The sequence below is a fragment of the Vitis vinifera genome, chromosome 9 (genome assembly GCF_030704535.1).
Source record: "Vitis vinifera cultivar Pinot Noir 40024 chromosome 9, ASM3070453v1".
In the NCBI taxonomy this organism is placed as follows: domain Eukaryota; kingdom Viridiplantae; phylum Streptophyta; class Magnoliopsida; order Vitales; family Vitaceae; genus Vitis; species Vitis vinifera.
In genome coordinates, this window is record NC_081813.1 from 4,258,790 (window position 1) to 4,270,928 (window position 12,139).

At 32.3% G+C, this 12,139-nt stretch overlaps 2 protein-coding genes across 5 annotated transcripts; one reads left to right on the forward strand and one right to left on the reverse strand.

Annotated features, from left to right (window-relative positions):
• The first annotated feature begins 1,385 nt into the window (after positions 1-1,385).
• LOC104880242 (uncharacterized) lies at positions 1,386-3,699 on the forward strand. 4 transcript variants are annotated; one of them, XM_059739806.1, is made up of 4 exons: positions 1,386-1,489; positions 2,084-2,190; positions 2,288-3,068; positions 3,175-3,699. In XM_059739806.1, exons 2-4 carry the CDS (start codon positions 2,112-2,114, stop codon positions 3,341-3,343), a joined length of 1,029 nt encoding a protein of 342 aa, XP_059595789.1. In that variant the 5' UTR covers positions 1,386-1,489; positions 2,084-2,111; the 3' UTR covers positions 3,344-3,699. The 4 variants fall into 4 exon arrangements, with proteins under 4 accessions (XP_059595789.1, XP_059595792.1, XP_059595791.1 ...); XM_059739809.1 differs by having other exon boundaries at positions 2,084-2,145; XM_059739808.1 differs by having other exon boundaries at positions 1,401-1,634; positions 2,084-2,145.
• Positions 3,700-6,418: 2,719 nt separating this feature from the next.
• LOC100853130 (coatomer subunit beta'-1) lies at positions 6,419-7,805 on the reverse strand. Its single transcript, XM_010656609.3, has 5 exons — positions 7,711-7,805; positions 7,556-7,610; positions 7,351-7,387; positions 6,699-7,024; positions 6,419-6,608 (listed from the first exon to the last, which is right to left on the reverse strand). Exons 1-5 carry the CDS (start codon positions 7,803-7,805, stop codon positions 6,468-6,470), a joined length of 654 nt encoding a protein of 217 aa, XP_010654911.1. The 3' UTR covers positions 6,419-6,467.
• Between the last annotated feature and the right edge of the window lie 4,334 nt (positions 7,806-12,139).

Genomic DNA, 12,139 nt, shown 5'->3' on the forward strand with positions numbered 1-12,139 from the left:
TTGAATTTTTTTTATTATTTAGTTAATCACTATAATTGTTATCATCGATTATGGTTACAATCGTCAAAGTTATAAAATTATTGTCGTTGTATAGTTTTACTACATCTTTTTTTTTTTAAAGTAAAAACCAAATTATCATAAATAACTGTCATTTACCATTATTGTTATCAAACATTTCAATTGTAATGTTTCTTAAAAGATGTCTTATCATTAGTAAGGTAAATTATCATGATTTATTGTCGTTTTTCGTTACAACTAACAACAATATGTTGTTCCAATCGTCGTGGAAGTCATCATCATTTATTCTGACCAGTATCGATGTTAAATATATTAGTACTCTAGTTGTCCTATTCATTAAATATTAATGCGATTTTAATAAAACAAATTATTGTCGGATAATACTTTTGTGTTTTTCACTGATTATTATAACTATTATTTTGTTTATTCTTATAATTATTGATACTGTAGAAAGTTATCTTATAATTAAGAAAATTTATACGGATTTTCTAGTAAAATAAATTATCAATTATTATTGTTGATTGTGTCATTATAATAATTGATATTATAATTATTTAAATAGTTGAATGTTACGATGTATAGTCTATAATCATATTATCTAATTCCTAAATAGACATATCCGGTAAGTTTAAAAGTGTACAACATCATATTTTGTACCTTAAAGTTTATAGCTCGATCAAATTAAGAAACAAATTTGCATAATTCATGTACAAACCTTCAAAAGGTTATTTACGTCATTTCACTTCATTCATGATCCTTGTCCACATTTTCAAACTGGCCAACCTTCAGGAGGTGTTTGGTTTCACATTCAAAAACCATTTTTCTCTTTTGTTCTAAAATCTTGGGTGTTTCTCCTAATGATAATAATTAAAAAAAAACATTTTTTTAAAACCACCCTATACCAAACATTCCTTAAGCAGCCCCAAAAATCCAACCCACTTTTAAGCCAACAGAAAACATAGCTGTGAATAGGAGCAGACGTTAGTCAGTTTTTTTGGAATTCACCTGATACTTTTGAAGTTTTGTAATGGCTCTTTTCATGACGAAGACCAGGGTACAGCCACTCACTCCGTCCACAGGGGAACATTCATTCTGACGTGGCAAGATCATAGTGGATCAACCCATAACCGACCCCACTTGGGAAACACATTTTCTGATCAAGAGGCACAATGGGTGGCCCAATTTTGAAGTGGAGAACTGCTTTGGGTGTGAGCAATCTGCACACAAGGTGCCATCTCTCTGTACACAGTATTGTATAGTGGTGTGGTATTCTCTGAGATAATCGTATTAGATAAGAGAGAGGGAGAGAGTATCAGGAGTGTCAATTCTATGCTGCTTCTAATGCATGCAACATAGAGGGTGCAGAAGGCAGCAGGTGAGAGCCTTTGTCTACATCTATATATTCGCTTCATTTGTGACTGTCAATCCGCAATCTTGTTCTTTGAGAGCTTCTCTTAGGACAAAAACAAGGGTGAGTTTCTCATTCTAATTTCCTGCCTTCCTCCCTTTCTCTTTGTGCTGTCATTGTCATTCATCACTGACCCTGAAGAGCTTTCTCATGGTCTCATGATTTGCTGCACCCTGAGGTTATGGAAATTGGGTTTGAAATAAACCAGGTTGTTCTTGCCATTTTTCTTTTTCTAGGAGTATCTTTTCTGTGTTCCTCTGGTTGGTTTCAGACACTAACCTTTTTTATTTACTGGTTTTCAAGACCCTTTTTCCTTCAAAATCAAGTTTTTATGGTCTTTTTGGAGATCAAATCTCTCTCTCTCTCTCTCTGAATTTGATTAGTACTTTATATGAAGATCCTCAAAAGGATTTTCTGAAAGTCTCATTTCTGATAATTTGGGGCTCAGAGTGGTACATGCTGGCTCCATTTTCACTGCTCTCTGAATCTAGAGTAACAATTCTCAATTGAGGCATTTAATTAATTTTCCATTAAATCTCTTAATTTCCTTGCTTTACTTAGATCCCATTATTGCATGTGTGAATGGTTTGCACTTTATCTCTTCATGTTCTTATCTTTAGTTCTTGTCTTTATAAGCAATTCTTGAATTTAATGCAGTGAGAAGGATAGAACAGATTCATATGCAATGCTGAGCGAGCACAATAATCATCATTTCAAGGGTAATCTAATCACTGAACACAGTTCAGACTCTCATTTTCTTTCTGGTACCTTATACTTCAATCATAAAAACAACTTGTTTTTCAGTGTCCATGGGTTTTTTTAGGGGGTTTGATACTGAATTTTGGTCGTCTGCTGCCTCAGCGAACTGTTCGGATTGTTCAGATAAGCTTCTGAAGCTCGGTAAACTTTTAAGGTTTTGGCCCACAAAACCATCATCCATAATTGAGACTGGCAGGAACTGCAGTGGCATTGAGTTAGCTCGAGGGATCTCTGTAATATTCGCTGAAAAAAACTCCCATCTTCTGCTTCGACATAGAGATGTTAACGTCCACTTCACAGTACTGTATTTCGGAAAATCATGTAATTCTTCTGTTGCTAGCAATTCCTTAACTGATACAGATTCTCAAGGTTCGGTCACCCAACAACCCATGCCCCAAAACGTAGCCTGCGACGTTGGGGAATCATCTTCAAGGCCTGATCAGCCCTATCGAAGAGTGAGTTCTTTCAGTTCCATCAACGCAGGGCCTGAGGTGAGTTCAAGTTCAAGGGCTTCTTCCGAAAAGAGAGATGCTATGATGATCCCTCCAGATTTTAAAAAATCTATGAGAACCCAAAAGAGCTCAGTCATCATACCTTATGCCTTAGATGAGATATGGTCATCTGAGGAGTATACTTGTGTGGTTGTTCATGGTGATCAGAAGCCTGCCGTTACTCATATATTCTGTGACTACATTTTGGAGTGTCACGCCAGGTGGATGGTCGGAAGGAAAAGGATACCCACAATTGAATCGCTTGAACAGATCACCAAGAGCCCAGATGTTCCAACAGTTCAATCTTTTGATAATGATCGTCAATTTATCTTGAGCTTCTGCTCCATGTGCAGCCAAAGACTGGAGAAGGAAGAAGACATTTACATGTTCCAGTTTGTCCCCAATATTATATATATGTCCCACTTTATGTTTTCTACTTCACTAATTAGGCTATAACTAACAAGGATTCTGATGTTAATTTCCTGTAAATTCCTGCAGAGGTGAAGCATTTTGCAGTCCTGTCTGTCGCAACCATGCGGTTATAATTGAACTTTGGGCCGAGGAGGGAAGGAAGGTCAAAGTGGACCATAGCTCCCAAGGTCCTCCTGAACCTGCAGACTCAGATGAGAAGAATCTCTTCACCTTGGGCATCCCCATCATTACATGAAAGAGGTGAGATTAACTGCTCAAATCTCACATGCCACCATTCCTTCCAAAAAGGTAAAACAACCCCAATGTATATACGGTCTGTTTTGAAAGAGATAGCTGTCTCTTTCCTTCAACTTTTAGCAGCCATGGACTTATCGAAATGTACAGTTTTCTCGAATTGTGTTGCAGGTTTCATGGTAGAGTTGAGTCAGCACTAGCGTCATTTTTAGGTTCCTTAGTGGAAGTTCTAGTAGCTGCATGCCAAGGCATTTGGCACATCAGTCTGCCCATCTTTTTCTCTTCTTTGTTTTTCTTTAATCTTAGAGAGAACCCATGTAGCAACCTTAATTAACTCTGAAACTTAATTTTCATGGTGAGTAGTGTTATAGTACTTGATGCTTCAAATTTAGCTCTTTTATCTCTCCTTGATGTTTGGGAATTGTTATAATTTAACGGCTATTTTTCATGGTGGTAACACATTACTGACTCATAAATTAATATCCCTTATTTATCTTTTAAATTAATTATTCTACCTATATAATTTTTTTTTTGCACAATCATGTTTGTCTCGTTTTTTTTCTTTCTAATATACTGCCAAAAGTACATCACATTTAATGTCTTTTAATTCCATAACACCAAAGTTTTTAGAATTAATTGGTTAAAAGGGATGAAATAATCTCCATATTTATGAATTTAACATTTTCTATGTTTTTCTTTGAAGGGTAACTCATTTTTAACATAAATACCCTTGATTCTTTCAAGTATTTATATGAATGTTTAAAAAAAAGTTATTTTTACAAGAAAAAAATGAGGACATTTTTTTCCAAAATAAAGGTAAATAAATAAAAAGTTAGATTGCCAAAATTGGGTTTTTAAATACCTTTTTAATCAAATAACTCAAGTTTTTATCTCTTTCTCATGTATTAGTGTCCATTTTGTGAAGTAGTTAAATATAAAAATAATGAAATAGTAAATTCATGCGCATTTTTACTTGTAATTATAATTTTTTTTGTAAAAAAATTAATTGTATTTAATTTTTCCCACAAAGATCATATCTGTCATGTCTTTTACATATTAGTTAAGTAGCCATTAATTTTTTTTCCTCTTAATTAAATTGGTGAATTATATAAGAATAATTAAACTAATATATTATTTAAGTTTTTCTTCATGTTTCTCAACTATATGTATAGCCTAATAATAAAAACCTTACCTCCTTTGGAAAAAAGGTTAATGCTAATGCTAATATAAAAATGCACACCTATTGTTATTCTCTCTTTGTTTAGTCCTAGTTACCATGGATGCAAAAAACTAGTTAGGATCATTGTGAATATTGTTATAGTATATGTGAGACAAGAATAATTATTTTGCAATAATTAGTTGTTTTGACAACTATTAACAGGATCAACCACCCACTTGTTAATTAGGTGATTTTTTTTTAAAAAGTTAAGTAATAGTTTAACTTAAGTGATATTTGTTTTTTAGTTGAATAGAAAAAGTCAGAATATTTGATTTTTTTTATTCAATTAAAAGTAACCTGTTAATATTAACTAATATAACTAAAGTGAACTTATTAGCAATAAGTTCAATTTAGTTGTATTGATTGATATTAACAGGATACAAGTGATTAACTTTGTACTCAATTAAACCACTCTTCTCTACAAAAGCATTCCATTCTTCATGAGATTTTATATTGTTAGACTTAATGCAAATTCATGTTTAATGATGCTTATTTCCTTGACGCTTTAAGAATGTACGTCTAGCAATTCAATCAATAATGGTGTTTTCGAATATCTATGTTTCCCTGTTTCTCAAACACCCCCGCCTCGTCTAAAAAACCTAGCTTGTATTGGAAAGTTAAACCCAAAACCATCCATGGCCTTCAACCACCATCAAACTCATCGGTGACCTTACTAGCTACCACTTGACAACCTTACCAATGATTATTAGGAGTACCTTTTCGAAGGCACCCAAAAGCATTAATTCACTTGCATTTTGGGTCACTATATCAAGTAACTTTTCGCATAAGGTAAAGAAATAAAGAAAAAGAAAAAGGATTTGGTTCATGTAGTTTCAAAGCTTGAACTTAGTCTAGTTTATTGCAGTTTACTGACACGCTACTCGATCTGCTTATGGAATCCCTGTATTTCTACTGGAAAGGTTGATTTTTGGTTCGTTTTTGTGCATTTTGATCTGAGTTGGAAGTTGGTTTGTGTTTAGGATAGTGTAAAAAAGCTCATTGGATGGAAATGGGGAAGAGGGGCCATTGTAGCTGTGTTCCAGTCTGGTTCGGGCTTTGAATCTAAATTGCTTTGTTCTTAAAATGAGCCAAGATTTCTAGTTCTTCTAACCTTACTTCGGCATCCCAAAAATAGATTTGATCCATGCTCCAACCATCACTTCAATCATATATAAAACTTCCACTTTCAAAATCTAGAAAATCATCTTCATTTGATGACAAAATACTATGCTGGCCAACTGTTTTTTAGGTTCATCTACCAGCAGCACTTTTCAGGGAGAAGTAGAAAGAGTTCAGTTTTTGCGGTTGAAAGAGATCATATGATGCCAAACTCATACTCTTCACCATCCATACTACTCAAAGCACACAAGATGGACCACTAGAATGATACACCACAAAAGAACTGAGAAGCCTAGAATGATTGTAATCAACCATTAGTAGAAGATGTTTATACTTGAAATTGCTTGAAATCACATTACACTGCTAATAATACTATGACATTATTCTTTCCAATCATCGTTATCTCAGAGATCGGACAGGGTTATTCTATCAGATTACACATAGGTTCACAATGGTAATACTAGTGGCAGCACTAAGAAATGATCAGCATTCCTTCTTGTCTTCCTTCTCGACCTGAAGGCCCCTGGAATCCCAACTGTGAGAACTGAGAATTTTTACAATAATTGTTCCTTTGTCATAGCCAATTGCAACCCTGTCCAGAGAACCAATGGCAATGGTAAGAAAAGTGAGCATACAAATCCATTTTCCCCCACGCTCAGTGACTGAAAGATCATTTACTATGCATATAAATCTTTGTATGTTTTGAGCATATTAACATTCTTCATCAATATACGACTCAGCTAATATTTACACATGATCTCCATACAGTCATGAAAAATATAGAGTACTAGCAGACCTTAGCAGTGTGATCATCAGAACCAGAGATTAGATATGGTTTAGGGCCACTCATGAAGTAATCAATGCAATTCACCCCTTTTGAATGGCCATCCAAGGTAAAATCTGGAGCAGGAGAGCTCAGATTCCAAATCTGAAAAAGGTGATATTAATTTCCATCAGATAAATTGCACGTTCACATATATATACTGTGACCAAAAAAATAGTAAAGAAGTATTCATACCTTTATGGTGCCGTCAAGTGATGCACTTGAAAAGGTGCTGGGGTCTTTGGGATTAAAGGCTACCTGCATCACATAGTGGCCATGTCCCTCAAAGATTTGAGCACACTCCCAACCTTTCTCCCAATCCCAAAGCTTTATGAGCATGTCATCAGAAGCCGACAGCACATATGGAAGGGTGGGATGGACTGCAACACTCCTAATGTAATCGGTATGTGCCTCAAATTCTGCAACCTTAACCATTGTATCATAGTTGAAGACTCGGATAAACTTGTCATCAGCTCCGGTAATAACCCATTGTTTGGTTGCTATGAACTTTGCAGACCTAACTGCAAACCCAAATTCAATGTTAAACAACAGTAATGACCTTGCCTAGAAGAGATAAGTAAGAAAATATATAGGCTTTGTTGCAGAAGTGTTTTCGAAAACATTTCTGAAAAACGATTTTTGGAACTCCGATGTTCTGGAAAACAAAAATCTATTTAAAAACCTTAAAATATTCTTTTTACATTCTCTTTTATGAAAATTAAAAAATGTTTTTTATTTTCTAATTGTCAAAAAATAGGCTTATGCATTCACATATTGTTTTGTACATAGAATGAGAGATGGGAAAACATATGATGTAGAAAATATTGAATAGGTGGTGTTCATGTACCTGGTGATTCAGTGACCTTGAAAGACTTTACCAGTTCCTGGAATTGCACCCAAGAGTAAGCAATAATATTGCATAAAGAATTTGTATCAAGTTATGAAATGATGAATCACATTTCTTTAATTTTCTCGGTTCTCATGACAAAGATTGTCATGGGAGCCAAGTAAAGATCGATGTTGAAAAATCCGAAATCCACACAGTTCCTTACCTGAGAATGGTAGTCCCAGATACACACAGTTCCCGAATACAGACTTGCCAAAATCCTGGAGGAAGTATCATGCAACATGCTTCCTCAGTAAAACAAAAACTTTCTTGACATTGAAAGCTTCGGAAATTAAAGCAACTGATCATCATGGCTCTTACCATGGTTCTGTGGGATGTACATCCAGAGATTTTACTCTTTCTGACTGTTGAACTTGTTCTTTCTGACCAAGAAAACAATTACATACTGTCAGCATGTTGATTCAACTTTGATATTCAACCTACTTGATTGGAAGTTAAATTTAGGCTCAATTAGTTGCAATCAACCAAACAATAGTACTAAGTTGTGGCCCAAACAATTTCATTTATTAGACCAACTTTTCTCCTATCCTTTTTTTCTTTTTTCACCACGTTTGGTAAAGACTAAAATTTTCCGAGAAAATGATGGATATTGTAAGTTGAAATACAAGGCTAGAATGAGAGTGCTCTAAAAAAAGGGTATTGAAAAGGTAAATATTCTTGAAAGTAACCTAGAAAAGATGAAAGGCTAGTCAATATTTAAAGAATAGATTAGGAATTGCATTGTCATGTTGTGATACTTCTTAATTTGAATGTAATTGTACATTTTGGAGTATGGATACAAAAAAACTCGTATCTCATCGTCTTGACTAAAAATTCTCCTCTTAATTTCCCCATGCCAAAAATTAAGGACTTACATTTACAACAAATCTCTTCATAATTGTAGCAACCAACCCACTCCCTTTCATATGGATGAAAGGCTCATACATGTATAATGTATGAAACTTGCGATGTCACAATAATTTCGTGGGAGATAACTTTCTCAAACACTCTGCTTTGCCTTATTTATTTATTATTATCAAATAAACTTATTAGGTAAAGGAAAACAAAAATTTTGAATTTTATTTAATTTAACATATACAAAAAAGAGGGGTGAGCTTAAACTAGAGTTGTTTCAAACTCCAACATATGCATAGTTGAATTTTCTTATATGGAATCTGAAGTCATGCTATTATTACTTAATATTCATATTTTATATGGTGAAGACATAGTATATTTCTTTTTATCAGATAAAAAACTCATTGACGCCAAAAGTGAGGATTCGCTAGACATTTGGTAATTGTTCCACTGATTAGGATAAAAGATCCCATTGACGCAGCTAATCATAGATATATTGTATATACCTCTAGTGATACAAATTGTGTACGATCATAAATAGCTAAAAATGAAAAAAAAAAAAAAAAAAGAGAAGGCATTTCAATAGATCCAATTGGTATTTTTCTTCATTAATCTTTACAAGTAAATTACATATGAATTTTTCTATCCACAATCAAAGGCTTAGTGATACTTCTTTTTGTTTCATAGGAATAGCCTCTCGAGTCTCGAAAATACCTACTTCATTATCATTTGTAACGGGGGTGATGAAAATATAAAAATGAAAATAAGAAAATAAAACCACCTTGACAAAATAGTCATGTATAAAATTCATTGTTATTTGATTACTTGAATGAAAGCATTCTATCTTACTTTCTATTGTGCATTAAGAAATAGTTGAGAAGGATCATTTATTACAATTTTTGGAGCAAGAATCTACCCATCCTTTCATTTCGGTACGAGCATAATTGGATCATTTGTTGCAGTTCTTGGAGCATGAATCTACACATTTTGTCATTTCATTACCTGCAAATTTACCAATGTTGGATGTGAGAATAATATACCATGGGAGTAAAAATCTATATTTGCAACACTATGTTTTAAAATCTATTTTATAAGAAATTTATATCTAAAATATTTGAAAGGTTTTTCTTTGATCTCAATTTCAATCCAAGGTGCCCTAAATTTCTAAATAAAATTGTTAACATGCTTGTTGAAAGTATCACTTACCTATCAAAATTTTAAGATTAATTTATAATGACTCACACCCAATCGTGTAGAAATTATTGTATCTGAGCCCAAATAGATCATCATGACTTTAAAATGTGTTTATATAGTTCTAAAAACTCTCTTCCCTTATCACAATCACTCCTATCCGATATGAAATATCACAATTACTACCATTCGATATGAAATATTATAATCACCTCTATGTAAATATAATGTCTCTCCTCATTGTTGTGTTTTATAGGATTGCAAGGTCAAACAAACAGATATCCAAAGGATTGTAAGGTCAAACAAACACATATCCAAAGGATTGTAGAACCAAACAAATCATAACACTTAGAAACTTCAAATAAATAAACCCCTTTTCTAGAGTTAGAAACTTCTTTTCCAAAGGATTTGGATATCACATCTATCCTTGTCAAGAAAAATGCAAAGGACGATGGCTAAGTTGATGTTTTGGTACCTGACACAACATTGTTGCAATTGGAATTTGCACAACCAAGAGTACAATCCAAGGCTGGTTTTGAAAGAGATGGTGGTATGCAGGTTTCCTAACATCGACTCATACACTGATAAACAAATCTAGCATCAAAGCATCTCTCTTCACATTCCTTTGTGCAATTCGGGCTTTCAAATTGTTCTGTGGCTCCGATAAACATCATCAATATTATAGCCATTCCCACAAGTTTGTTTGCATCACTTGTCTCCATAGTTGCTCTTCTCTGCAATCTTGTTTCTCTATTCTATGATCTATGAACATTTAAACAAGTCATTCACTTATATAGGCCTCTCAAACAACTAGTTCTTCATGCGAAAGATGTTGACTATGGAAGCATATCTGTTAAGAAATGAAAGGAAATTTGACCTAAATTGCATTTTGTTATCAAGAAGAAAATGAAAGTAAATATTAATTTATATTCTATAATTATTCAAATTCCATGTTTACTTCAAATAAAAGCCAAAAAAATTATAAAGGTAATGTAATGTAGATTTATCTACAATCAATTAAATTCTTTTTTTTTTGGGATATATTATGTCTATTTATGACAACAAAATTAATCCTCATATTTTGCATTTAATTTATTATGAGAAGTTTTGAGGGCATTTACCAAAACTCTCTATAAATCCATACATTTTTTTTCCTTTTTTTTTTTTATAAAAAATTTGCATATAACATCTGTTAAGAAAATAAAAGAAAATTTTACCTAAATTACATTTTATTATCAATTCTCTCTCTCTCTCTCTCTCTCTCTCTCTCTCTCTCTCTCTCTCTCTCTCTCTCTATATATATATATATATATATATATATATATATATATTGAAAGAAAATATTAATTTAATTATATTCTATAATTATTCAAGTTCAACGTTTATTTCAAATAAAAGCAAAAAAAATTATAAATGTAACGTAGATTAGTCTACAATCATTTTTTTTTGAGATATATTATGTCTAAAAAGTGATCCTCATATTTTGCATCTAATTTATTATGAGAAGTTTGAACGAATCTACCAACTTATGTTTTTATATTTCAAATAAAATAAAATATAATTAAAAATAATAAATAAATAAATAATTTGTAGCTTTTCATAGGTTGTTTCCCCCTTAATCCATGCTAATTCTACTATTTTTAGGTTAGTATTTTCTAATTATCAAAGTTTAATTTTAATCAATTTAAACCTTACTTACATCAATCTAAGCTTAGATCAGATAGGTTAACCCCATCCAAATTATGGTCCAATAAGGGTAGTGTCCTTGACCTCTTTTATCATCTACTTATCCAAAATTCTAACCACTTTTTAAATTCTTATTACTTATTTTTTTTCTCCTTAAATCATTTTCATTTCTTCCAACCATTTAGTTTAAAAGTTTATATCCAAAATGAAATAAAAGTTAAAAAGATGAAAAATGAATACCCTACCACTTTGACTTCTCCTTTTATTTCCTTCCTATTTCCATTTTTTTTCAACTTATGTCTTCTAGGTTTCTAAATTAAAACATAAAAAAGGTAAAGAAAAAAAGAAAAAAGAAAAAAAAAAAGAGTGGTCATGGTTGCATGTCCTATAACTATTGATCATGGTAGTATGTCCTGAAACTATTGGCCATGGTAGCATATTAAACCAAATTGAATATGGTTCATATATATATATCTATATGCTTAATTAATTATCATGCATGTCTATTCTTCATGACTTAGAAGGCGTGCATGGCATAAGAATGAAATTTGTCTGTCCTTGGTCCTTTTTTGCACCATGTTTGGTAAGGACTACAATTTTTTCGGGAAAATGATGAATATTGTAAGTTGAAATCCAAGGTCGGGATAAGCATACTAAGGCTATGTTTGGTTCCCGGAAAGTACAAAGGAAAGAAAAAAAATGCTAAGGAAAATGATTTTCTCATGTTTGGTTGTCCTATGAAAAATATCAAAGAAAATCAAATATAATTAAAACTAATTAAAAACTTATGTATTTTTAAATTATTTAATCTTTATATTGATGAGTTAAAATAAATAAAATGAGTTTGAAGTAACAAAAAAAATAATTTATCAACTTTTAATCTATTTTTTTATTTTCCTTTACTTTTTCTTTCCTTCTACTTTTCCTTTGTATTTTCTTTCTATCGCATTTTCCCTCAAATTTTCTAGGAACCAAACATAGCCTAAAAAAATAAATGTTTTGAAAAGGTATATGTGCT